Source organism: Ochotona curzoniae, unplaced genomic scaffold (genome assembly GCF_017591425.1).
Source record: "Ochotona curzoniae isolate NIBS_2020 unplaced genomic scaffold, NIBS_Ocur_1.0 contig_908, whole genome shotgun sequence".
In the NCBI taxonomy this organism is placed as follows: Eukaryota; Metazoa; Chordata; class Mammalia; order Lagomorpha; family Ochotonidae; genus Ochotona; species Ochotona curzoniae.
This window is the reverse complement of record NW_024466607.1, coordinates 15,476,956-15,502,957: the sequence shown is the minus strand read 5'-3', so window position 1 is coordinate 15,502,957 and position 26,002 is coordinate 15,476,956. Positions and strand designations below refer to the sequence as shown.

At 50.0% G+C, this 26,002-nt stretch overlaps 4 protein-coding genes across 11 annotated transcripts in view; 3 read left to right on the top strand and 1 right to left on the bottom strand.

Annotated features, from left to right (window-relative positions):
• The first annotated feature begins 4,045 nt into the window (after positions 1-4,045).
• NICN1 (nicolin 1) lies at positions 4,046-8,237 on the top strand. Of its 2 annotated transcripts, none has more exons than XM_040994461.1 (6): positions 4,046-4,252; positions 6,292-6,468; positions 6,718-6,831; positions 7,263-7,334; positions 7,520-7,624; positions 7,705-8,237. In XM_040994461.1, the coding sequence occupies exons 1-6, from the start codon at positions 4,121-4,123 to the stop codon at positions 7,744-7,746; spliced, it is 642 nt and encodes a 213-aa protein (XP_040850395.1). In that variant the 5' UTR covers positions 4,046-4,120; the 3' UTR covers positions 7,747-8,237. The 2 variants fall into 2 exon arrangements, with proteins under 2 accessions (XP_040850395.1, XP_040850396.1); XM_040994462.1 differs by having other exon boundaries at positions 7,517-7,624.
• Positions 8,238-9,060: 823 nt separating this feature from the next.
• AMT (aminomethyltransferase) lies at positions 9,061-15,046 on the top strand. 3 transcript variants are annotated; one of them, XM_040994458.1, is made up of 9 exons: positions 9,061-9,893; positions 10,009-10,176; positions 10,591-10,671; positions 11,493-11,624; positions 12,008-12,086; positions 12,395-12,540; positions 14,136-14,316; positions 14,571-14,726; positions 14,842-15,046. In XM_040994458.1, exons 1-9 carry the CDS (start codon positions 9,801-9,803, stop codon positions 15,018-15,020), a joined length of 1,215 nt encoding a protein of 404 aa, XP_040850392.1. In that variant the 5' UTR covers positions 9,061-9,800; the 3' UTR covers positions 15,021-15,046. The 3 variants fall into 3 exon arrangements, with proteins under 3 accessions (XP_040850392.1, XP_040850394.1, XP_040850393.1); XM_040994460.1 differs by lacking the exon at positions 10,009-10,176; XM_040994459.1 differs by lacking the exon at positions 11,493-11,624.
• An 859-nt stretch (positions 15,047-15,905) lies between these two features.
• On the bottom strand, positions 15,906-18,916 carry TCTA (T cell leukemia translocation altered). Of its 2 annotated transcripts, none has more exons than XM_040994471.1 (3): positions 18,309-18,916; positions 17,936-18,050; positions 15,906-17,323 (listed from the first exon to the last, which is right to left on the bottom strand). In XM_040994471.1, exons 1-3 carry the CDS (start codon positions 18,529-18,531, stop codon positions 17,281-17,283), a joined length of 381 nt encoding a protein of 126 aa, XP_040850405.1. In that variant the 5' UTR covers positions 18,532-18,916; the 3' UTR covers positions 15,906-17,280. The 2 variants fall into 2 exon arrangements, with proteins under 2 accessions (XP_040850405.1, XP_040850406.1); XM_040994472.1 differs by having other exon boundaries at positions 17,936-17,990; positions 18,309-18,908.
• Positions 18,917-18,974: 58 nt separating this feature from the next.
• Positions 18,975-26,002, top strand: part of RHOA (ras homolog family member A) — a 44,290-nt gene continuing 37,262 nt past the window's right edge. Inside the window, exons 1-2 of one of the 4 annotated variants that reach the window (XM_040994467.1) lie at positions 18,979-19,166; positions 24,850-24,920. The gene's annotated coding sequence lies outside the window, so the exon portion shown is untranslated. Of the gene's footprint in view, positions 19,167-24,849; positions 24,921-26,002 lie in introns of all 4 variants that reach the window. The other 3 variants (XM_040994468.1, XM_040994466.1, XM_040994469.1) reach the window with 3 other exon arrangements.

The window sequence follows — 26,002 nt, the reverse complement described above, 5'->3', positions numbered from 1 at the left end:
GGCAATGTGATTTCACCAGCCACAGATGTAGCAGGTGATCCTCAAAGCCCAGTAGCTCGTTGTCAACCAGCAGATGGCGCTACCTACCCTGACTTGCCAGAGGATGGCGGATTAAGAGACTTGATTCTCTCTAGCAACTGGGATCCTGGGGGTTCCTGGGCTGGGCACCAGTCCCAGGCAAGGATGCCAGGGAATGCAAATCCACTCCATTCGCTCACTTTCAACAAACTCTAATTGTACACCTATGTGCCAAATCCTATTCTAGGAGCTGGAAACTTGGCTTTGAATGAGACAGATTAAGTCTTGGTTTTATAGGGTGCACATTTTGAGGACTGAAAACGTAAATTTGGCTCGTCTAAATTGCAATGTGTTATATGTGTAAGCAACATTTATATCAAAGATTTTCTCTGAAAAGATTACTCTGAAAAAATATCCATTCCGTAAAACATGTATTTTTCTGTTGGAATGATCATATTTGGTATGTAAAATATGAGTTATGTAAAATAATCAAACTGTTCCTTTGACATTTTTATCATAACTGCAAGAAATGTAAAAATTATGGCAGGTGCTCATATTTAAGGCATGAATTCAATTTAATTTGAACAGTGCAGTTTAATCAACATGTATACCATTAAATATATAATACGATGTCAGATTCAAATATGTTTAGGCTGAGAAATGACAAAACAGAGAGAGTAAGCCAAAAGGCAGGAATTCATCTGTGACCCTGGGAACAACAAAGAGGACAGTTGAGATGGCCAGAGCATGGAGTAAGAGTCGAATTGGGAGACAGAGGAAGCCTAAAGTTTTTTTTCTTTTATTTCTTAGTTTATTATTATTATTATTTTAAAGATTTATTCATTTTTATTGCAAAGTCAGATATACAGAGAGGAGGAGAGATAGAGAGGAAGATCTTCGGTCTGATGATTTACCCCCAAAGTGAGTGCAATGGCCAGTGCTGCACTGATCAGAAGCCGGGAACCAGGAACCTCTTCCGGGTCTCCCACACGGGTACAGGATCTCAAAGCTGTCCTCGACTGCTTTCCCAGGCCACAAGCAGGGAGCTGGATGAGAAGTGGAGCTGCCGGGATTAGAACCGGCGCCCATATGGGATCCCGGGGCGTTCAAGGCGAGTACTTTAACAACTAGGCCACATCGCTGGGCCCTAGTTTATTTTTTTTTTAAGTATTAATCATTTTTATTTTTTTAAAGATTTATTTTTATTGGAAAGGCAGAAATACAGAGAGAAGCAAAGACAGAGAGGAAGATCTTCTGTCTGCTGATTCACTTCCTAAGTGACCACAATGGCCAGAGCTGAGCCAATCTGAAGCCAAAATCCAGGAACTTCTTCCGGGTCTGCCAGGCAGGTGCAGGGTTCCAAGGTTTTGGGCTGTCTTCGACTGCTTTCCTAGGCCACAAGCAGGTTGGATGGGAATAGGAGCTGCAGGGATTAGAACCGGTGTCCATATGGGATCCTGGAGCAGGTAAGGAGCGGTCTTTAGCCACTAGGCCACAGCGCCAGGCCCATGAGCCTTTAAAAAAAAGACTTATTATTGGAATAAGTGAAGAATAAAAAAATAAAAAAATAAAAAATAAAAAGTCTGATTATTATTGGAAAGTCAGATTTACAGAGGGAAGAAGAGACAGAAAGATCTTCCATTCACTGGTTCACTCTGCAAGCGGCTGCAACAGCCGAAGCTAAGCTGATTGGAAGCCAGGAGCCAAGAGCTTCTTTTTGGTTTCCCCTGTGGATTCAAGGTCTCAAGATTTTGTGCCATCCTCTACTGCTTTCCCGGTTCATGAGCATGGAGCTGGATGGAAATGAAGCAGCTGGGACACAAACCATTGCTCATATGGGATCCCATCAAGTACAAGGCAAGGATTTAGACACTGAGGCATCACGCCAGGCCGCTATACCTGCTCTTACAAAGACTCGGCCTGGTGCCCTTTGAGCTGGGAGGATTTTCACTATGGCTGGTGGCAACAGACTAGTTCTGGTCTTTAAGAAGATCTAGAGATTATGGTATCTTATTCTTTTGAGAAGTTATTTCCCAGGATTTGGGTGGTTTCACAGGTTTTTGCTGGTTGTTACTCAACTGAAGTTCCCAAGGGAACCTTCTGGAAGTTCCCGGTGCAGATCTGAAACCTCTAATTTGTAAGTACTTCCGTCCATCAGGGCTCGCTGTCTTGTGTTGCCTAATTCACACTGTCTGAACATTATTGCTTCCTATATTTTGTCTGGTTCATAGTTGGGTCAATGGGGAGGGGACAATCAATCCTTTTCTAGTTGCTCTTTCTTGGATTTAGGTGCAAGTTCCTTCCATCAAAGAAAAATTGGCTCACTTGGAGTGTCAATCAGTGGACTCTGCAGCGATTTCTTCCTGCTTGGAATGGTGAGACTGGCAGCAATTCATAACTGTTGAACCATCAAAACTACTTGAGCAAGACCCTCGAGCATGCCCCACATTGGGGACCTGGGATAGGTGGGAGACAGGGTGGGGCTTCTCCCTTTATCTCCCCCGATACCCCAGATACATGAAAAAAACAATGTGGAAATAATAGTCTTACCCACTTTCCTGTAGCCCTTGAACCTTTATGCCCTAATTAACTATGTAAAGATTCCCCAAAATATAAATTTTTTTTAAAGTTGCTTGCTTCAAACCCACCAATAGAAGCCTGCCAACTTGCTCTTTTTGAAAGTTAACAGTTAAACTGACCAATCACAACTGTATAATTATTGGCCTAAAATGTGTAAGAACCCTATGCTGTTCAACCTCATTCTCTTTTTCTGTCCTCGTCTTGCATCTTCCAGTATCCCTGTCTGCTTCACTTCCCGCCCAGCTTTTTTGCTTGTGGCCTGGGAAAGCAGTCAAGGATGGCCTGAAGCCTTGGGACTCTGCACCTGTGTAGGAGACCTGCAAGGAGCTCCTGAATCTTGACTTGGATTGGCTCAGCTCTGGCTATTGTGGTCTCTTGAAGAGTGAACCAACAGGCAGAAAATCTTTCTGTCTCTCCTTCTCTCTGTGTTTCTGCCTTTCCAATAATAAAAAATAAATAAAAAAGCTTAAAAAGAAAAACTTAAAAGTAGGGCCAGGTGTTTTGCCTAGTGTTTAAGAAACCACCAGGGAGGGCCCAGCGCGGTTGGCCTAGTGCCTAAAGTCCTCGTCCTGACCGCACCCAGGATCCCATATGGGCACTGGTTCTAATCCCGGCAGCTCCACTTCCCATCCAGCTCCCTGCCTGTGGCCTGGGAAAGCAGTCGAGGACAGTCCAAGGCCTTGGGACCCTGCATCCGCGTGGGAGACCTGGAATAAACATCCTGGCTCCTGGCTTTGGATCGGCACAGCACTGGCCATTGCGGTCACTTGGAAAGTAATCATTAAATGGAAGATCTTCCTCTCTGTATATCTGCCTTTGCAACAAAAATAAAATAAATAGAAAAAAAGGGAAAAAGAAAGAAACCAACCAACCACTGGAGATGCCTGCATCCAGTAACAGAGGGTATGAAATCAGGTCCCTCCTTGCTCCCTTCTTGTCCTGACTTCCTGTTAAAGCTCACACTAGGAGGCAGCAGGTTACGGTGAGGCTAATTGAGTCCTTGCTAGCGGTACGGCAGATCTGGACTGAGTTGTTAGTTTCTGGCTTCAGCCTGGCCCAGTTCTAGTTGTTTCAGACGTATAGAGAAAGAACCGGCAGATTAAAGAGTCCTCTCTCTCTCTGTTGCTTTCAAATAATAAAAATAAAAAAAAAAATTTTTTTAATTAGCACAGTGATGTTGAAGCTAATCCTCTGCCTACAAAGACCCATAGGAGGCTCCAGGTTCCTGGCTTCAGATGGGGGAAATTTCTCCTCCACAAGCTGGGCCGGTTTGGGCGGCGCCGCGGCCTCCGGGAAGCCTACTGCGAAGATGGCCGGAAGAGAAGAGGCCCGCAGGCACTTCCGGCTTCCGGCCTGCCCCGCTGTCGGTTACTGGCTGGCCGGGTTGAGTCGCGAAGCTTCTTGGGAGTTGTAGTTCTTCTGGTTGGGCTTGAGTGGACAGAAAGGACCAGTGATTGGCGCCCCCACCCCATCCCCGAGCGAGCGGCGGTGGTTGCGTTCGGTTACTGCAGCAGCGGGCATCATGTCGCGCGTGTTGGTGCCCTGCCATGTGAAAGGTACCGTAGCCCTGCAGGTGGGTGACGTGCGGACTTCCCAAGGCCGGCCTGGAGTGCTGGTCATTGATGTCACCTTTCCCAGCGTTGCGCCTTTCCAGGTGAGCCAGCCTTCACTGCCGGGGCGGGGCGGAGCTGAGCTGGGAGGGCGTTCCCCAGGCGGAGTCCCTGCAGTGTCCCTGGCGCTTGGCGAATGCTAACCGTTCACATATGCATTTATTCAATTAGCACAGAGACTGCAACCTGCTGCTGTGTTCTCTGACATTTCTTCCGCATCAAGGACAGCGTACCTGCCATAGAGAGACGAGGAGATCTTTGTGGCCCTGGCCACGGCCAGGGACATCCTCTCTCATTCCTACAACCCTGCCCCCAGAGACCAGGCGCAGACCATTCTTCATCTGCATCCTCCCAAGTGGCTCAAGTTCCCAGGGTCCCTTGCATTCTCACATCAGCAGGAGTGAGCAGACAAGTCCTGTGCTCCCCTCCTACTTCTGTGCCCCATGCTGTCATGTTGTGTCCTCCACTAACCTGTTCCTTACTATTATCTGGGACACTTAATTAAAGGGCCCAGCCCTGGAACTCTTGATGCACTACATTTGTCTTGAGGTGGAGCCCACACACCTGTGTTGTTAAAACTTTTGTTGGGTGATTTTTTTTTTAAAGACTTATTTTATTTTTATTGGAAAGTCACATTTTACACAGAGGAGAGAAAGAAAGATCTTCCATCTGCTGACTCACTCCCCAAGTTGCCACAAAGGCTGAGCCAGTACAAAGCCAGAAGCCAGGAGATCCTTCTGGGTCTCCTACGTGGATGCAGGATCCCAAGATTTTGGACCATCCTCTTCTGCTTTCCCAGACCACAGGGAGGGAGCTGGATGGGAAGTGGGGCTGCCGGGATAGGAACTGGCAACCATATGGGATCCTGGTGCATGCAAGGCAAGGACTTTAGCCACTAGGCTACAGGGACTGGACCTGTTGGGTAATTTTTTAAAAAGATTTATTTTATTGGAAAGTCAGATATACAGAGAGGAGGAGAGACAGCTGTCCTATGATTCACTCCCCAAGCGGCCACAACGAGTTGCGCTGATCCAAAGCCAGGAGCTCCCTCTGGGTCCCTCACATAGACTCAGTGTCCTAAGGCCCTGGGCCGTCCTCAGCTAAGTTCCCAGGCCACAAGCAGGGAGCTGGATGGGAAGCAGGGCTGCCAGGATTAGAACCTGCACCCATTTGGGATCCCAGTGCTTCCAAGGCAAGGACTTTAGCCACTAGGCCATCATGCTGGGCTGGGTGATTTTTTTTTTTAAATTATTATTGAAAGGACAGATTTATAGAGAGAAGGAAAGACAGAGAGAAAAATCTTCCATCTGCTGGTTTACTTCCCAAGTGGCTGCAATGGCTAGAGTTGAGCAAATCCAAAGCCAGGAACCAGAAACCAGAAACTTTTTTTGGTTCTCTCACAAGCCATCAGGGTTCCAAAGACCTGGGCCTTCTTCCTCTACTTTCCCAGACCATAAACGGGGAGCTGGATCAGAATAGAGCAGCAGAAATACAAACTTGTGCCCATAGGAATGCTGGCACCAGCCGGCAGAGGATTCGCCTGATGGGCCACGGCTGACCCTGGGTGGGTCATGTTGATTGAGTCCAGTCACTGCCAGGTTTTCCCACCTTCCTGTCCACCAGGTGCTACCGTGACATTCCCTGTACCTAATGCCTCCTGTCCCAGGCCTCAGCCGTCAGGCATCATCCACCTTTTCCAGGGTAGGGCTCTGCCCTCTAGCAGTGTCTGGGACGTGTGGTGAGATCCCAGTCATGGTTTATGGGTCTGACCTATTTATTCAGACTGGGAGGACTTTTAGCCAAGTTAGGAGGTCTGTGGACCTCAGTTATACTTGTTGAATGCAAGACCATGTACGAAAAGAGAAGACAGCTCACTTGGACTGCTGCCTTGGCATAGTAGGCTAAACCTTTGCCTTTGGCACTAGCATTCTATATGGGTTGTGGATTCAGATCCTGGCTACTCCATTTCCAATCCTATGGCCAAGTAGATGAAAATGTCACTGTGTCTTTACAGCATAACTTTAAAAAAAAAAAAAAAGAACCTAGTTTGGGGGCTCTGATTTGTGGTGTGTATGTATTCCAGCTGCAGGAAATCACCTTTAAGAACTACTACACAGCCTTCCTGACCATCCGTTTCCGTCAGCAAACCTCGACACATGGCCCAAGCAGATGGGTGACTTGCCTTCGGAACCATTGCCTGATGCCTGACCCGCACAGTGAGGAGGGAGCCCAGGAGTATGTATCGCTGTTCCAGCACCAGGTCAGCTGGGTCCCAGCATGGCCACGGCAACTTTGAGGAGGAGAAGGCCTGTGGACCATATTTCTCGAGGGAAAAGTGGGATGTTACCTGGGCTACTGCTCTCAGGCAAGGGCCATGGAGGGAGCACCACTCTTCTCTCCTTCCCAGAGGAGCCCAGCAGGGGGCCAGCATCTTGGTACTTGGCTGGTTGGGAGGCTCCTGGGTGGTGGGCTGGCTGGGTCCTCTCTGGATCCTTGTATCTGTTGTCAGATGCTTTGCGACATGGCCCGAGTCGTGGAGCTGCGCCTGATTCTACGGCAGCCCTCACCACTGTGGCTATCTTTCACTGTGGAGGAGCTGAAGATCTACCAGCTGGGACCAAAGGTAAGTGACTGCTGCCTAGAGGTGTGGGCTCGCCCCTTCCCCAAGAGGCTTCCCCAACCCCCACCCTAATCCCCCTGACTGTGACTGGGAGGGCTAGGCTAGTGGGCTGGTGGGCAAGTAATGGGTAAGGATGGTGATAATCGAGAGACAATATTCAAGAGAGGTTGGCCAGGTGTGAGTGCTGGAAGACTCATGATTGGAGACAAGGCTGTGAACATGGGGGCCACCTGCCACTTTCTGATGGACACCTTCAGGGGCCGGGAGACCTGTCAGCAGCTGCTGCTGCCCCTGGTGCTTGAGTTTAGGTAGTCTCACTGTGCCTTTGGACCTCCTGAAGGTTTTCAGGGGCTCCTCCTTCTCTCTGCCCCCGGGGACTGTGGCTTTTTCCTGCTGCTCGGTGTCGCTCAGGGCAGTTGGCCTGTGTTTTGCAGAGCCCCTCTATGACCTTCCCCAAGTGGCTTTCCCATCCTGCACCCTGTGAGCAGCCCGCTCCCCTCGTTGAGGTAAGCTTTCGCCCCATGAAAGAAGTGTGCTTAGCCCTGGCCCTGGTGTCAGCTGCCTCCTGCTAACGGGCCCTGAGCTCATCTTGAGAAGGTTACTGGCCTCAGGTGGAGTGTCCCTAAATCCAGTATGATCCCCCACCCCTACCCCAGAGCTCTAAGGTTACCAGCCCCTCCTTTTGGAGCAGGGTTTCCCGGACCCCAGCAGCGTGTCCTCGAAGGTGCAGCAGATGTGGGCGCTGACAGAGATGATCCGGGCCAGTCCCAGCTCCACGAGGATCGGCCGCTTTGATGTGAGTGAGGGCCTCCCTCACCTTGGCCTTGGCTTGCCCTGTGCTGAGAGCCTCATGCCTGAGGGTCTTTTGTGTTGCAGGTGGATGGCTGTTACGACCTGAACTTGCTTTCCTACACCTGAGCCATGATTCATAGCCAAGACCTTGGCCATGCCTGTGCCTACCCAGGCTGGGTTTGGACCACCAGTGATTGAAGTGCTTTCCCTGCGCATTCTGAGTGTTGGCTGTGCGGCCATGCTGCCTGGGCCGTCATCACAGATTTGAGATTCTCAGGGCAGGGAGGGGTTAGTTCCCTGTTATGCTTTGGCATAAATTCCTGGCAGGGGTCCACCTCCATCTTCACCAGGCTGCAACACAACTCTTCTTTCTTCTCCTACCCAGAATAAAATAAAATACCCCAAGAACCCCTGAGGCCCCTCTGCCAACCTTCACCCTCGTCCCACACCCATCTTCCACCTATGCCCTCACTCTGCATGCAGTGGGTTGGGATGAACCTTCTGGCATCTGCTTCATGTCATCCTGGGAGACCACTGCTGCCTTAGCAGCCCTGGAGATTGGGGCCTTCTTTCCCTTTGTATCATGCCCACCAAAATAAATTTCCTGTTTAAACTCTCCTGCTGCCTGCCTGGGAAGCAAAGCTGGGATTTTTGCATAGCCTGTGTCCTCTGGTTCCTTGCTCCTGGATGTGTGTTCAAGAGGATGTGCCTGAGAAGCAGATGGGAGATCTGTCTTTCACCCAACACTGCATGTCCCTGTCGTGCTCAGTGGGCTGAGGGATCCACGGGGGGGGGGGGGGGGGGGGGGGGGGGCCCAAGGGAAGGTTCTCATGACTGCCTTCTAAGAGCCGGTGAAGTTTCTTGTTACCCTAAAGCCAGCCATGAACTGCCACAGGCTGTGCTTAAGCTGGGGAGAGAATCCTGCTTCCCTCTGGTTTTGCTTGGTGCCTGGGGTCTATAAGGAAGAAGTACTGCCGAGTGTCTTGCTTCTGGAAAATTGGACAGGTGCACGGGCTTAACACCTTGTATTTAAAAAAAAATTTTTTTTAAGATTTATATTTTTGGGGCCCAGTATGGTAGCTTAGTGGCTAAAATCCTCTCCTTGCACATGCCAGGATCACTTATGGGCACCAGTTCTAATCCCAGTGGCCACACTTCCCATCCAGCTCCCTGCTTGTGGCCTAGGAAAGCAGTCGAGGATGGCCCAAAGCCTTGGACCCCTGCATCTGCAAGGGAGACCTGCAGGAAGTTTCAGACTCCTGGCTTTGGATCGGCTCAGCTCTGGCTGTTGTAGCTACTTGGGGAGTGAACCAGAGAATGGAAGATCTTATCTGTCTCTCCTTTTCTCTGCAAATCTGACTTGACTGCTTTCCCAGGCCATAAGCAGGGAGCTAGAGGGGGAGTGGGGCTACTGGGATTAGAACCAGCACCTATATGGGATCCTAGGCGCATGAAAGGTGAGGACTTTAGCCACTAGGCTACCACACCAAGCCCCTAACACTTTATTAAGTCACTTTTTGGTGTCCACCCTCTGTGCTCAACATTATGGTTACCTGCATTTATTAGTCCCACTTGCTTTTGCTAAAAGGGTGATCGCCACTGTGTGTGTGTGTGTGTGTGTACTGTGTTCACAGCTGCCTCTAGCACCCATAAAGGCTCTGGTGTGCAGCAAGATCAATAAACACTTAATGAAATGCATGTGATTGTGCTGACTACCTTGTCTGCTGGGGCGGAAATTTGGGATCCTTACCTGAGGCCAGCACCTGGGTGCTGGGCCCCTCTGTCAGCCTCCAGCTTCCTATTCCCCAATCTAACCTTACATGCAGGAAGTTCTGAATGTACCTATCAATCTTTTGCTGAACTTTGACTTTTGGAGGTGGGAGGCAGTGGGGAGGTCTTGACCCCTGCCTTTGGCTCTGGGTTGGTCAGTCAGCTCTGGACAACCTGCTCCGCCACCAATTAGCCTTTGGGGGAAGAGCCTAAGACTGTTTCCCCGCTGTGTGGAGTTTCTGCTCTAGCTGTTTTAAATTCCAGCCAGTCCTCCGGGCAACCCTCCCCCTCCTCTGATTCCTCTTAGCAGGCTTTTGAGACCTGTCCGAGCTCTGGCCTGGACTACATCTCCCAGCGTGCCTGGCAAACTGGTGGCCTCTCAGCGCCAGCTGCACGGGTTGTAGGCGACAATGCAGCGACTAGCAGTGAGCATGGTGTCCCTTCTGGGCTTGCGCTTGCAGGCGCTCCCCTCAGCTCTGCGTCGTCCACTCAGTAGTGCACAGGTGGGATACAGGGTGCTGGGATTTGGTGGTGATCTTTGAGGGATGGTAGGTGGGGAGGGTGCAGGGATATGGGGTGGGCTAGGACCCTGGTGGTACTAAACTCCACTCCCCACAGGATGTGCTCCATAGGACGCCACTCTATGACTTTCACCTGGCCCACGGAGGGAAAATGGTGGCATTCGCGGGTTGGAGCCTGCCAGTGCAGTACCAGGACAGTCACATTGCCTCACATCTGCACACGCGCCACCACTGCTCACTCTTTGACGTGTCTCATATGCTGCAGGTAAGCCAAGGCAGCTCCCTGGTCTCTGGGCCAGGCCTTCTTCCCACCTGACTGAGCTGCACTCCTCCAGCTTTGTTTCCAGGGAACTGGGTTCCAAGGACAACCATACAAGAAGAGCCATGGCCCTGAGGGAATTAACTCAGGATGTCCCTCTCTAAGTTGTCCACCCTCTTCCTATTACTCCCAATTCTCAACCTAGTGCTAGGTATTGGTTTGGAAAAGGGGGTATTTTGGAAATGTGTGGGTTCTCCTCTGGGTCCCCCAAGTCACATCCTGTGCTGGGGCATGTAGGGGAGTTAGAAAGTGGGGCCTTGCCACTTGTAGAACTAAAAGACCGCTCAGTGCCTTCTGGGCTGGACTGCACAGGGGACTGTGTGATGCCCAGTGGTCTGTGGCTTTCCATCTTTTTCCCAGAGCAAGATACATGGTCGTGACCGGGTGAAACTGATGGAAAGTCTGGTGGTTGGAGACATCGCAGAACTAAAGCCAAACCAGGTGGACCCTTTGCTTTCTGCTTAGTGTGTGTTTTCCATCATGAACCAGCAACTGGGCTGGGTTGTTTCCTCTGGCTTGGACTGTGGGGCACAGGAATGGGTCAGATGCACTTTCTCAAGGCTTTGTTGTCTTGGGGGACAGAGTCCAAGAGTCATTTCCAGCTGTGCCTGGGGGAGGTGCTATCTCCACTGCCATATCAAGCTGGGAGACCAGAAAGCAAGGTTTCTGTATTGTTGAACCTCTCGCTGCCTATGAGGAACTTGCTAGGAAGATATTCCTGGAACTCCATTAGACTTGTTCAATCAGAGCCTTTAACAAGGTTCCCAGGTATTGAGGGAAAAAAAAAGAAGAAAAAGCAAAACAAAAATGAATAAAATAAAGATCCCCGCATGATTCTTGAGACCCTTGACCTTCAGACACTTCAACTGGGGCATCTCTGTGAAGTGCTAGTCATCCACGGGAGCTTGGAAGCTTGTATGCTGTGGGGTTGGAACACTGGCTGAGTTGCCCCAGGCCTAGGTGGGACAAAGTACCCAGTCCTAGGTGTCATAGATGAAGTGTGACATAGGGCTTGGTACTGAGTAGGGAAGGGGAACAAGGGCTCCTAGGGAATCAGGGAAGTCCCCTGCCCAAGGTGGGGAGAGAGTAAAGTTTACTTGGTACATGAAGATTAGAGTCTAGATCTGGGTCCAGCTATGCACCCTGCATACTCTGAGCATGAGTTTACTGTGGCTTAGCAGAGCCAGGGATGTGTGTGTGTGTATGACTCTTGGCAATGTCTTCATGGGTCTGGAGGCCAAGCTGCTCCATTTTGGTGCTAGGGGACACTGTCACTGTTTACCAACGAGGCTGGAGGCATCTTAGATGATCTAATTGTGACCAACACTTCTGAGGGATACCTGTATGTGGTGTCCAATGCTGGCTGCCGGGATAAGGATCTGGCCCTCATGCAGGTAAAACCCTTCTATGTTCTCAGTATCTTGTCCTCATCCCTGTGTTGTCCTGAGCAAGCCTGGCCCAGGGGCTCGAGAAGTGACTCTTTGAGGAATGAATGTCTGCAAGACTTGCACAGACCTGCCCTGGAGCACGTCAGGGCTGGGTGGTAGGGGACACAGGGAGGCGGCCAGAAGCTGGCTTTGATCTCAAAGTAAGAATCCTGTGGTGAAGAAGTGACGGGTGGTAGACCTGGACTTATAATCATCCTATTCCTCAGTAGCTCTGCAACTTGGTAAGATGGGAATCTATTCTCCTACACCTAGCTCTGTAGTGTCTAACCTGTGGTAGGTTCTCAGGATGGGAATCCCAGAGTCTAATGTGCTTCTCTCTTTCTTTTCAGGCCAAGGTCAGGGAGCTGCAGAACAGGGGCAGTGATGTGGGCCTGGAGGTAATGGATAATGCCCTGCTGGCCCTGCAAGGTAAGAGGGACAAGGCTGGAATTGGAGCTAACCTTGGCTTTCCTGCCTTCATCTAATACTTAGCACAGAGGCCATACTAAGAGGAAGGTGTGGTGTGTGTTGTCTGTGTGGCGTAACTCTAAGTGTGCATGTTGGCCTTTGCCCTCCCCCACTAATCCTCAAAGGTTGAGCTAGGGATTAGAGTCCCTTTCCTACTGGCAGAGTAGGATTTGTCCTGGATTTGCTTTTTGATTCCTGAGTAAAGGCTGTAGTCCACTTCTGAGGGGCACTGGGATCTGGATGCTTGGTCACTGGCTCCTTGGGTACAGGGCCCACTGCCGCCCAGGTACTGCAGGCTGGCGTGGGACATGACCTGAGGACACTGCCCTTCATGACCAGTGCTGTGATGGAGGTGTTTGGAGTATCTGGCTGTCGTGTCACCCGCTGTGGCTACACAGGAGAGGATGGTATGGAGGTATGTCAAGAAGCAGGTTTGGAGATGGCATTGTGGCATGGCGGGTTGGACCTCTGTCTACGATGCTGGCATCCCATCTGGATGCTGGTTCAAATTCCAACTACTCTACTTCTGTTCCAGCTTCCTGCTAATGTACCTGGGAAGGCATTGACCTGAGGCTTGGGTCTCTGCACCTGTGTGGGAGACTCAGGCTAGATTTCCAGGCTTTTGACTTCAGCAGGACACAGTCCTGACTATTGTAGCATTTGGGGAGTGATTCAGCAGGTGGATGATTTTCGCTATCTTTTCCTCTATCAAATACATAAATAAAAATTTTTTTCTAGTGCATAAAAAAAAGTGGATGTATGGGTTGGCATTTGGCACACTTGTTAATATATAGCTTGAGATGTCTGTATCCCATTGGGTAAAGTGCCTGGGTTCAAGCTCTGGCTCTACTTTTTAAAAAAAAAATATTTATTTTTTATTGGAATGCCAGATATACAGAGAGGAGGAGAGACAGAGAGAAAGATCTTCCATTTGAGTATTCACTCCCCAAGTGGCCACAACAGCTGGAGCTCAACCAATCCAAAGCCAGGAGCCAGGAGCTTCTTCCAGATCTCCCATATGGGTACAGGGTCCCAAGGCTTTGAGCCATCCTCGACTGCTTTTCCTGGCTACAGCCAGGGAGCTGGATGGGAAGCAGGGCTGCTGGGATTAGAACTAGCACCCGTAGGGATCCTGGTGCTTGCAAGATGAGGACTTTAGCCGCTAAACTACTGAGCTGTGCCCCTGGCTCTACTTCTAATTTCAAATTCCTGCTAACATGTCTCCAGAGAAACAGCAGTGATGGCTCATATATTTGAGTCCTTGCCACCTACTTGGGAGATCTAGGTTGAGTTACTGGATCCCAGCTTTTTTTTTTTAAAGATTTATTTTTATTATTATTTTTATTGGAAAGGCGGATATACAGAGAGGAGAGACAGAGAGGAAGATCTTCCATCCGATGTTTCACTCCCCAAGTGAGTGCAACGGCCGATGCTATGCTGATCCAAAGCCAGGAGCCTCTTCCGGGTCTCCCACGCAGGCACAGGGTCCCAAAGCTTTGGGCCTTCCTCGACTGCTTTCCCGGGCCACAGGCAGGGAGCTGGAAGGGAAGCGGGGCTGCCGGGATTAGAACCGGCGCCCATATGGGATCCCAGGCATGCAAGGTGAGGACCTTAACCACTGCGCCACCACGCCGGGCCCATGGATCCCAGCTTTTGAAGGCATTTGTTGGAGTGTGAACCAGCAGATGGGAAATTTGTTTCCTCTCTTTCCCTCTCAATGTATGGGTTCTTCTGGGTCTTCCCTGTAGGTGCAGGGTCTCAAGGCTTTGGACCATCCTCTACTGCTTTCCCAGGCCACAAGCAGGGAGCTGGATGGGAAGTGGAGCAGCTGGGATATAAACTGGCGCCCATAAGGGATCCCGGTGCTTGTAAGGCCCAAGAACTTTAGCTATTGGGTTACTGTGCTGGATCCTCAAAATATATTTCAAAAATGAACAAGAATGGTTATAGGGCAGTGCAGGGCACATGACTGCAGATGCCCACCTACTTGCCCTCTGGTGTCCCATGCAGATCTCAGTGCCTGCAGCAGGGGCAGTCCGCCTGGCAACAGCTCTGCTGGAAAATTCCGAGGTGAAGCTGGCCGGACTGGCAGCCCGAGACAGCCTGCGCCTGGAGGCAGGTCTCTGCCTATATGGGAATGATATTGATGAACATACTACACCTGTGGAGGGAAGCCTCAGTTGGACATTAGGTAAGCTAGGTTGGCACCAAAAGACAGGGTCCTGGAGGTGTGGCCTGAAGCAAGTAACTTAGGTTCCCTGAAGGTGCAGTTATGGCCTTGTTAAAAGCCTTGGAGCTTCTGGAGGTTAGGATGGGAATAGTGGCCTGCCCGCAGTGCAGGAATAGAGCCTGAAGGAGCCCAAATGAAGGGGTCCTTGTAGCTATGAGCTTGTGTGGCCAGCATGTCTAGTGGCTATGGCTTAGGTCTGGCATGTCGTGTTCCAGGGAAGCGCCGCCGAGCCACTATGGACTTTCCTGGAGCCGAGGTCATTGTTCCCCAGCTGAAGGGCCAGGTGCAGCGGAGGCGTGTGGGCTTGATAAGTGAGGGGGCCCCTGTGCGGGCACACAGTCCCATCCTGAACATGGAGGGTACCAAGATTGGTAAGTGGATGAGGGAAACTGGTGGGGGATGGTCCTTATCTCTTCCTCAGGAGGGTGGAGGGCACGGGGCTGGCCTGGACTAGGTGATGTTAACAAATGGCCTCTGCCTGTACAGGTGCTGTGACCAGTGGCTGTCCATCGCCCTGTCTGAAGAAGAATGTGGCCATGGGTTATGTGCCTTGTGAGTACAGCCGGCCAGGAACTCCGCTGCTGGTAGAGGTGCGGCGGAAGCAGCAGATGGCTATGGTCAGCAAGATGCCCTTTGTGCCTACGAGTTACTATACCCTCAAGTGAGGATGGCTCAGGGGGGAACTCTCCCCTTCAGGAGTCTTGCCCTGGAAAGCATTTGACAGAGGGTTAGTCAGGAAGCTCACAGTGGGTGGGAAGTTAGCTCTAGTTTGGTTGGGGGGCGGTCCCTAATACCTATATTTCTGCAACCTCAGATTGACTTCAATTTGGGACCCTATGTTCAATGCCATTTCAGCCCACAATCCCACTGACCCCACTCTTGTCTTTTGGAGGCAAGAAGTTACAGCTGTTGCCATTTTGCCTGCTTTGCCAAAGCTCACCTCTGAAGGGAGGAATACACCTGCCTGCCAACCTACCTCATCATGGTTTTTCGCGATGCAAAGGGTTGTTACTGTGGGAAATGCGGGCTTAGGCCGCCACCTCTGGTATGTTTTCCATGAATGCAAACTGCTGACTCTCCCTGAGCAGGAAGGATGCCCGACTCATGGGCTGGCTCAGTAGGGCTCTACTAGGTTTATACTTTGAACTTGGGAGGTGACTGAAGGGACATGTTCTTATTCCTTCCTGTTCCCAGGTTGGCCTTGCCATGCTTTACTAACTGTGGCTGGCTGGCCACTTATTCTGAGCCCCAGGACTCTGGCATAGCAGGCAGGCAGGCAGGCAGGCAAGCTTTTTCCTGGACTTGCCTTACCCTGAGCTGACCTTTGGCCCTGGACGTGAATGCCTAAAAAAAAATTAAATGAACTTCCTTCCTTATTTGCTATCGTCTCTGGTTTTTCTGTTATTGGTCCACAGGGTTGCTGGGGTGCCAACTCAATTGCCTGACTTCCTTGTCTCCAAGACAGGCTCAGGGCAGGTTCCCTTTGAGAAGGCACACATCTGTAAGAACTAATGAGGTTATTGCCCCTACTGGGCACACCACTGCCCCTCTACCTCTGCAGACCCTTGGTTCTGTGTCCTGAGGAGCAACAGGGTCCAGGTGGTCCCCTGTGTAGTCCCCTCTGTGAGTGCATATCCTTGGCCCATATGAATAACAACACGACTGATACATTTCCGTGTTTAATAAGCCATGTCTTCGGTTGAGCCTGAAATATGGGACCTTGATTCGGTATGGAGACCATCATCCTGCCAGCCAGAAGACATCTATTTCTGGAATGGGTACATGTGATTGGGCTAGGTGTGTTTCTACTTCTGATATACCTTTGCCACCAAGTCAGCCTAGGCAAAAGCTCCGAGATGGACATGTGGTATGTGACAGGGAGGAAACAGACAGCAGGGTACTGAGGTAGCTAGAGATCCAGCAGAGCAGGAGGAAGTGTGGCTCTCAGGGAGAGGCATGTGCAGGATCACAAGGTTCAGGAACAGGTGTTTCCATGGAGCCATTGGCCACCTGCCTCTGTGAAGGCTCCCCTGGCCAGTGTGGCTCTTCCCCACTAAAGATTCCTGAAGGCAGATGTAGTGGTCCTGGGGAGGAACCGAGTCCATGGGCTCAGAGGAAGATGCCCCTCTTGTTCCAGGTCAAGATGCGAAATGACGAGATCGTACAGCATTCTGGGGCTGCTGGACATCTACTGCTTAGGCATGCCCTGGGGGATGGGGAGCAGGTACAGACCCAGGATCCAGAGAGGGCAGGTCATCACCCCAGAGGTTCAACTAGTGGGCGGTACCCAGACTTCCCACACCCACAAGAACAAAGAACTATGACCGGGACAGCCAGGATATGACTACTTCTGTTGCCTGGCTCACACAGCGGAGATCTCCAGTTGGGCCAGGACACATCACTTTATACCTGAATGGCCAAATGAGTAACCGCAGAATAGAAGTCCTAGTCTAGGGCAGGACTTCCTGGCTCTCTGCCAATCCAAACAAAGAAAAATCCAGAAAACACAGGGTTTAGGGGAGAATAGTCTTCCCTTAGAAGTCTGAGTCAATCAATCAGATTTCCTCTCAGAGGGAAAAATCTTTGTGGGACTACATCTTGGTGGAATGAGAAGAGGGACAGGGAAAAGCCTAGACAGAAAAAGGTTTCTGTTGGCCTCCTCAACCCAAAGGTGGTGGCTCCTGGTGCTCTGACCCTGGAGAAAACAAACATGCCTTGTCTGTTTAAGGTACCTCTTCCCTTGCCCAGTGCCTAGGGCTGTTGGAGGCCGGGTCAGGGGCAGTGGAGGCCCAGCCCTGCAGTCCTGGGCGCTCCTGGTGTCAAGCTTGAGCCTTCTATGTTGCCCCTTGTGTCTGGGAAATTGCAGGAGTTGGTACAGGCACCTGTGGACCCAGGCTTGCATCCTGGAGACCTCTTTGCTTGGCCTTATTCTCTGTGGGTTTTGAGAGGTTCATTGGCTGCCGTTTCCCTGAAAGTGAGGGAGAAAGAAGGGATTATTCATTCCACAGGCAGCAGAGCAGTTTATGCGAGTGGCTCTCCCAACCCCTTTTCTTGGAGGCTAAGCTGGACTCCCTAGGACTGTATGGCAGTTCAGACCTCTTGGCTCATCTGCAGCCAACCAGGGGCCTGCTTTGCTGGTGCAGACACATTCTTTTCCCCCTGGTTTCTCATCTTAGGATGGCATTGCCATTCTAACCCAGCCGCTTCACAGTGGCAGTAGCACTTCTCACCCTCAGTCCTAGACCCCTTTATCTATCTGCCAGGAAGCAGGTGTTTATAAAGGTGTGGCCTCCCTGAGTCAGTCCCTAAGTCATACTCTCATGTTCAAACTCCACAGTCTTGTCTATTTTCCTTCCACTCTAGTCCTTGCACCTTCTCTGACCAAACACCTCCAGGTGGGTTGCTGAACAGCATATGGATGGGTTTCGCAGACCTCAGTGTCACACCAATCCTAAACCCTGACCTCTCCAGGTCACACCTGAACCTTCTGCCCAAGACCACTGCTACTTTGAGAACTGTGTACTCTGTCCCTGCCACAGGGGTGTGTGCTCTTGCTTGCCAGAGGGATGGATCTACTTACCACGCAGGGAAATGTGTGGAGCCATCAGGGGTGGATCCGTTCTGGCCGCCTATACCTGAAGGCAGGAACACATCCAGAGCTAGAGCTGCGGTAGGCTGGGGTGGGAGGCGGGGGTCTGGGCAGGCAGTAGGCCAATTCAGGTTAGGGGCAACAGAGGACTGCTGTGGGGAAATCGGCCACGGGGCTCCCCAGTCTGGACGGTTCAGGTGATGGGTGGAAGGGTGGGAATTTGGCATCACAGGATATGGCTGGGGTACCTACTCAAGTTTTGAAGAAGATGTTGGCAGACTAGTGGTTGTCTAGAGGGATTCTGAGGAACCCCACTGGTAGGAGAGGGGGCGGCCAGCTCACCGAGGTTCGCAGGGAGCCTCACCTGGGCGGTGATACAACCCGGTCACCGTGTTCCCGTAGAACCCCCACGCCAGCTGGATGCCCAGGAGACTTAACACCAACCACAGCAGCAGCACTTTGAAGAGGGTCACCCGCATGTCCTGAGCCTCCCACTCCCGCAGGAACTCGCTGCCCAGGGCGCCCAGAGCGCTCAGCACCGTGGCCGGCAGAGCCTGCAAAGACTGTCCAGACCAAGACTCCGCCATGATCGCCCCGCCGCGCCCCACCTCGGGGTACTGTCACCGTAGTCCTCACCGCGCAGGCGCAGGTGGCTTTCTGGAGCCAGGCTCCGTGACTGCGCACGCGTTAAACCAGGCAGGGCGGGGGCCCTACCTCGCAGGGGCGAAGAGTTGGCAGTTTAGGGCGGAGTATGAGAACAGCGCATGCGCACCTAGCCACACCCTACTCCCTTCAAACACGAGCGACTCCGGGAGTATAAAATAGCAACTGGGTCTTTTATAGCCCCAGAGTTCCCGTGATGCCCCACGCGGCCGTCAGGATTGGTTAAACGCCTTGCTCGTAGGGCGTGGACGCGTTCCTGAGCAATCGTGGCTGAGCTAGGGGTGCGCGCGCGTGCGCGGGGCCGCGGCCAGGGCCGGCTCGAGCCCGCCGGGCGCTCGGGGACGCGCACGTCGCTCCCCGCCCTCCCGTCGCTACCACCGCCCGCCCTCGCTCGCTCGCTCGCTCGCGCTCCCCGCCCGCCACCCGCCGTCCTCGGTCGGTTCTCTCGTTAGTGAGCCGTCGCGTCCTCAGCCGCCCGTCCTCGTCGCCGGCCTTGCGACTCGCGGACAGGCGTCCCCTCGGCGCGAAGAGGCCGGACTCGGAGTCGTCGTCGCCCGAGGTGAGCGGGAAGGACTCCCTCTTGGCGCCGCGGCGCGCCCCGGGCCCGCCCGCCCGGCACTTTTCCGGCCGCCCGCCCTCCCGTCGCCCCGCCGCGACCGCGCCCCACCTGCTGCTCTCTCCCCGACCGGCCGGCGGCCCCTCGGCCTCTGCCCCCCGGGACTCCGGCCCTGGGGCCCCCCGAGCCCGCGGCCCCGCCCGCGCAGGCCCCGGAAGCGCGCCCCGCCGCCTCCAGTGCCCCTTCCCCCGCCCGGCCGGGCCTGCCGGAGCCCCAGCCGCCCGCCCTCCGCCGAGCTTCCTCTCTCCCGGCCGCGCGGGGCTGGGCGGGGGCTCCCAGCTAGCCGCAGGGCGCCGCGGGGCTGGCCGAGTTGAAAATGGGCAAGAAACTTCACAACTCCATTTTGCCTTTTTACATTGAACGTGAAACGTGAATCGCCCTTTTATACACCCCGTCCAGCTGTGCTTTGAGGAGATTTTTTTTTTTTTTTAAATGCAGTAGCCTTGGGTTTATTCTGAAGGGAAAAGCTCTTGTTGAAACCTGTTAGTTGTTAGCACTGAGAAGTAAAAGGGTGTTTTCTAGGAGGGAAAATTTTTATTTCTGATGATTGAAATAACGTTGCATGAAAATATATGTAGTTTTGCTTTAGTATAAGTTACTGCCTTGATTGGGTGCTCACCTGAACGGGTCGGATGCACAGTTAATAGGGTGTCTTTATTAAACAGCGTTATTTACACCTACATCAACTTGATTAGATGCAATATTTTGTCCTTTATGGTGGAAGATGGCTTTTTTTTTTTCCAAAAAAAGTCCGTGTTGCTTTCCCTTGCGTTTTTTCGGTAATGTTGATTGAAACATTTTGCGTTTGTTGGGGCTTGCTTGGTTCTTTTTGTCTTTAAGACCTTCTTCTGACATATGTGTGTTTTGCAGGTGTGCAGTCAGGTTGTATTGTTCTCTACCAGATTGGAAGTTGGGGGGGGGAGTGTTAAAACAAGGCCCCAAAAGTTAACATTTTAATGCTGTATGTTTTGAGAATTTTTTCAGCCACTTAGTGTATTGCACACACCCAAGTGTTCAAAAGACAAGGTTGGGCTGATGGAGAGGTTGTTTGAAGTATTTGGGGAGGGGAGCACAAACAACCTTGTTTGGACTGGAACTACAAAGACTAGTTCTTAATTGTTCTTCCTGAAGGGCCTCTGAACTCCTAGATACCTTTAATATTGCAAACAGGAGATGTATTTTAAAATCCAGCGTGTTCATGCCACCTGTCATCCTCACTGGTAGCCAACATGCAGTTAGACTCAATGTGCTATCCTTCAGGCCCAAGTGAATTCTGAAAGTTTGGGTTCGGTTTAGGTTGTGTCCATCTGCTTGACTGCTGTCTGTAGCATTAAACATATCCTGTGGAGCTTGGTTTTAGTCAGTCTAGCACTGAGCTTACAGCCTGTGTTCTGATCAAAGACTGTACGGGAGAGAATAGGATGGTAACTGTCAACCAGTATCTTCATAGATACTGAATTTTAGAATTAAAATGCATCTTATGGTCCAGTCATGCTGGAGGTAAAGCTGAGTTCTAGAGACGGAATGAGCCAGGATCATACTGGAGTTGTCAAGTTAGAAGCAGACCAGAACTTTTTTTTTCTCTGTGAGAGAGGTCCTGCATATTTCCAAAACAGCTGGCTTGGAGTTGGCTGTACTTCAGGATTCTTACCTCTAGTGTGTTCACTTTACATCTTGATGTTTTTGCATAGATTGAGAGAATCTAAAAATTATTTGCTAGACAAATTCCAGTTCTTGGGCTTTCATAGCAGTCTCTATGTGGCGGGTCCGACTGCAATCATTTGAAGGAGATGGATGAGTATCCCTGGGAGGTCCTTGGCTGCCTATTCCTGGCTTAGGTGTTTGGGTCTTGAATGACCACGGTCCAGACTGGCCTGTTCCAGACCCAGCCCAGTGATCAGCACACGGTGTTTTCTGGCTGCTGTGGGCTCTTCAATGGGTGACTGCTGTGGGGTGGGTCGGGGAGGATCTGCATGCATCATGGTGATGGTCGTCTGGGCGCATGCCTGTGGCAATGGTTGGTTCTGTTGGAGTATTTTCATAGTCCTGGTTCCTTTTCTGCCAGGCAGTTAACTCTTTAAAAGTTTATTCTAGGTATGTGGGGGTGGAAGTTATTAGAGGAAAAAGCAGGGAGACCTTCAGGTGTTTGTCGCTGGGGTGGAGGACAAGTGATGACAGGAGAGGGTTAGCTGCTACTGAGTCTTTTAAGTTGCCTTTTTTTTTTTTTTTTTTTGTAAAATTAAGAAAGCTGTTTGCAGGGCAGGGTTATATATAGACAAATCTTCCATCCACTGGTTCACTTCACAAATGGCCGCAATGGCTGGGGTGGGGCTGGGCTGAAGTGAAGTGTCTAGAACTCCATCTAGGTCTCCTGTGTGGGTGGCAGGGGCCCAGTTGTTGGGGTTGTCCTCCACTGCGTTTTCTGGGCATAGGAGCAGGGAGCTGACAAGACACAGCTAAAAGCTGAGAGGGCTGAACTCAGCTGAAAGACTGGAGAAGGAATTTCAACATGATGGCCTTCCACAGATAGCACCTTGGGTTTAACTGAATTATAGCTGCTAGTGACAATGATATATGATACCTAGTAACTGAATTAAAAAATGATCCTTACATATTGGTAGCTGTAAAGGGTCTCTAGGAATTTTGTTCTTCTCCCTTGCCATTTAGCTTGTCCTTTCATGCATTTGTTGCTGGAACTCCGTTTGCCTGTACTTAGACATTAATATAGCTAAATGTTTAAATTGACATTTGTTATGTCAGACTAGGCTGTGCTGTGGCAGTTCTGATTTCTGTTTCTAAAGGCTTATTTCTTTGTTTATTTGAAAGGCAGAGGGTAGATGAACTCCCCAAAGGACTGCGGGAGCCCTGGCGAGGCCAGAGCTAGGAGCCACGGCTGCTGACTGGGAATCCTGTCCAGGTTTCAGGAACTCAGCACATACCATGGCCTTAGTAGGGGCCTGAATTGGAACTACTATGCCACAGCCCCACCCAAACAAATAAATTTAACATTGTTAGTGTTAAATGTGTGTCTTACTTTGCTTTTTTGCGGGCATACTCACTATTAAGTAAATTAACATTTTCAGAATAGTTTGAAGTTAGTAATTATTATAAAACCCGTTTCAAATGACTCATTTTTAATCTGTAATGCTGTAATATTGAGTGAAGGCCATATAGACTCATAATTACGGTAGTCATGTGACAGATGATCAGATAGGCACTGTGGCTGCCATTCTAGGTGTTGTCACTTTATTGGGGCTTCTTCCAAATGACTTGAATACATTTTCAGAGTTAATAATAATCAAACTATAAGATACATATATATTATTAAATTGCAACCAACATGAAGTTTATACAAATAAGCTTAATTTTTTTTTTCTTTAAATTAGAGAAGGTGAGTAAATTATTAGGGTGTTTGGATGAAAGTGAAATTAGAGAATAAGTTTTAGGGCTTGATCACTGGCGTAGCATGCTAATCCTTCATCCTGTAGTGCTGACATCCCATATGGGCACTGGTTCTTGTCCCAGCTATTCCATTTCCCATCCAGCTCCCTGCTTGTGGCCTGGAAAATTAATGGAGTATGGCCTAAAGTCTTGAGAACCCCACACCCAATGGAAGACCTGGAAAAAGTTTTGGATTTGCTGAGCTCCTGCCATTATAAACAACTGGAGAGAAAACCAGCAGATGGAAAACTTTTTTTTTCTCTTCCTCTTTCTGTAAATCTGCCGTGAGTGTATAGTTTCATTTTTAAATAATGATTATGTGATTGATCAGGGTGGGAAGGATCAAGGCTTAAGAAAAATTGAGGTGAACTCATTGCTTCCAAATTTGCTATTTTTTGTTGTTCCTGGGAGAAGGGGAGAGACAAAGGGGGAAACCACTCATGACTTTCCACACATTCCACTACCCAAGGATGAGGAACCACCACCTGATATCAACCCAGAGTCTCAATATTTACATATTCCAAGGATTCTGTCCAAGTGGTTTGGATAGTTCTGAAATGCTGCTGTAAATCTGCCTTTTCAATAAAAATAAGTTTATTTTCTTTTTTTTTTTTAAAGATTTATTTTTATTATTTTTTCATTGGAAAGGCGGATATACAGAGAGGAGAGACAGAGAGGAAGATCTTCCATCCGATGATTCACTCCCCAAGTGACCGCAACGGGCCGATACTATGCCGATCCAAAGCCAGGAGTCTTCCCAGTGTCCCACGCGGGTGCAGGTTCCCAAAGCTTTGGGCTGTCCTCGACTGCTTTTCCAGGCCACAGGCAGGGAGCTGGAGGGGAAGTGGGGCTGCCGGGATTAGAACCGGCACCCATATGGGATCCCGGGCGTGCAAGGCGAGGACCTTTAACCACTTGCGCCACCGCACCGGGCCCAATAAAAATAAGTTTAGAAAGTTTTATTTATGTTCAAATGTGTTTTGGAAAGTCCATACTTAATTTTTTTTTAATTTAAATATTTATTTATTTTTATTACAAAGTCAGGTATACAGAGAGGAGGAGAGACAGAGAGGAAGATCTTCCATCCGATGATCACTCCCCAAGTGAGCACAACAGCCAGTGCTGTGCTGATCCGGAGCCAGGAGTCAGGAACCTCCCCCAGGTCTCCCTCACGGGTACAGGATCCCAAAGTATTGGGCCATCCTCAACTGCTTTCCCAGGTCACAGGCAGGGAGCTGGATGGGAAGTTGAGCAGCCGGGATTAGAACCAGCGCCTATATGGGATCCCAGCGCATTCAAGGTGAGGACTTTAGCTGCTAGGTCACGGTGCCGGGCCCCATGCTTAACTTTTTCATAACACATTTTCATGAATGTTTTTAAAGACCTCTCCTTACATGCATAGCTTTCAGAATTTAAAAATTATTTTTATTTTTTTTATTGTATAGTCAGATTTACACAGAGAAGGATAGACAAATCTGCTTGCTGGTTCACTTCCCAAGTGGCCACAGTGGCTGGAGCTGACCTGAACCAAAGCCAGGAACCAGGAGCTTCTTCTGGGTTTCCTACATGGGTGCAGGGTACCAAAGCTTTGGGCTGTTCTCAACTGCTTTCTGAGGCCACAAGCAGGGAACTGGATGGGAAGTGGAGCTGCTAGGACACAAATCGGCATTCGTATGAGATCCTGAAGCCTGCAGGATGAGGATTTTAGCCATTAGGCTACCATGCTGGTCCTTCTGGTCCTTGTTTTTCTTTTTTTGTTTTGAAGATTTATTGACATGAAAGGCAGAGTTACAGAACAAGTGGAGAGAAATCTTCCATTCACTTCTTCATTCCCAAATTATTGCAGTAGTCAGGCAGAAGCTAGTTGCCTAGAGCTTCATCTGGGTATCCCATTTGGGTTTAGGGACCCAGGTGTCTAGAGCATTTTATATTGCTATCCCAGGCACGTTAGCAGGGACATGGAGAGAAATTGAACATCTGGGATTTGGACCAGCACCCATATGGCATGCCGGCAATTCATGTCGTGACACCTTGTCTACGCCATTAACCCCATGTGCCTCTCTCGCAGTGTGCACTGAAGAGTTACATTATTGAACATTTACACATGGTTATTTACATAATGTCTTTCTTTTTTCCCTTGTAACTAAATGGATAATAATTTCCAATATTTTCTGTATTTTTATAGTCTTTCACCTGAGACGTTCAAGGTACTTTGTACAGCTTCTAGGCCTGTGGATCTTGCAGTACATCTATAAGGTATGAAAATAGAAAATTTTTAAATTGCTTTATTTATTTATTTATTTTTAATTGGAAAGTCAGATTTACAGAGAGGAGAAGAGACACAGAAAGATCTCTCTGCTGGTTTACTCCCCAAGTGGCCGCACTGGCCAGTGCTGAGCTGATCTGAAGCCAGGAACAGGGAGTTTCTTCCATATCACCCATGGGGGTGCAGGGTCCCAAGGCTTTGGGCCGTCCTTGACTGCCTTCCCAGGCCACAAGCAGGGAGCGGGATGGGAAGTGTAGCAGTGGGTACAGGAATTCCCAGCACTCATGGGATCCTAGTGCATGCAGGTGAGGACTTTAGCCAGTAGGCTACCACACTGGGTCCTCTGCTTTGATTTAAATATTTTTGTATTTTGAAAGACAGCTTCCTTTGTTGGCTCACTCCCCAAATGTCTACAGAGAAGTGGTGGAGCCTGGATCCGGGAGCTCAATCCAAGACTCCTGTGTAGTGGCAGGGCCTGTTACTTGTACCATCACTGCTGAATTTATGTTGTGAGAGCTGGAATTGGAAGCTGAAGGTTGGAGTTAAACTCAGTCACTCTAGTGTAGGTGGCAGGTCCTTAAGATGTGCTTGTGCGCGCGTTTTTATTTTATTCTGTTTTTATTGTAAAGTCAGATATACAGGAAGGAGAGACAGAGGAAGATTTTCCATTCGTTGATTCACTCCCCAAGTAGCTGCAGCAGCCAGAGCTGAGCTAATCTGAAACGAGGAGCCAGGAACTTCCTTCAGGTGTCCCACGTGGGTGCAGGGTCCCAAGGCTTTGGGCCATCCTTGACTGCTTTCCCAGGCCACAAGCAGGGAGCTGGATGGCAAGTGGGGCTGCCAGGATTAGAACTGGCGTCCATAAGGGGTCCTGGCACATTCAAGACAAGGACTTTAGCCACTAGGCTACTGCGCTGGGCTTGTGTGTATATCTCTTAAAACCCATAGACATACAATACATACCTAGATATATATATATGCACACACAAATATTAATAAATGTATATATATATGTTAAGATTTATTTTTATTGGAAAGTCAGATATATAGAGAGAAGGAGATACAGAGATCT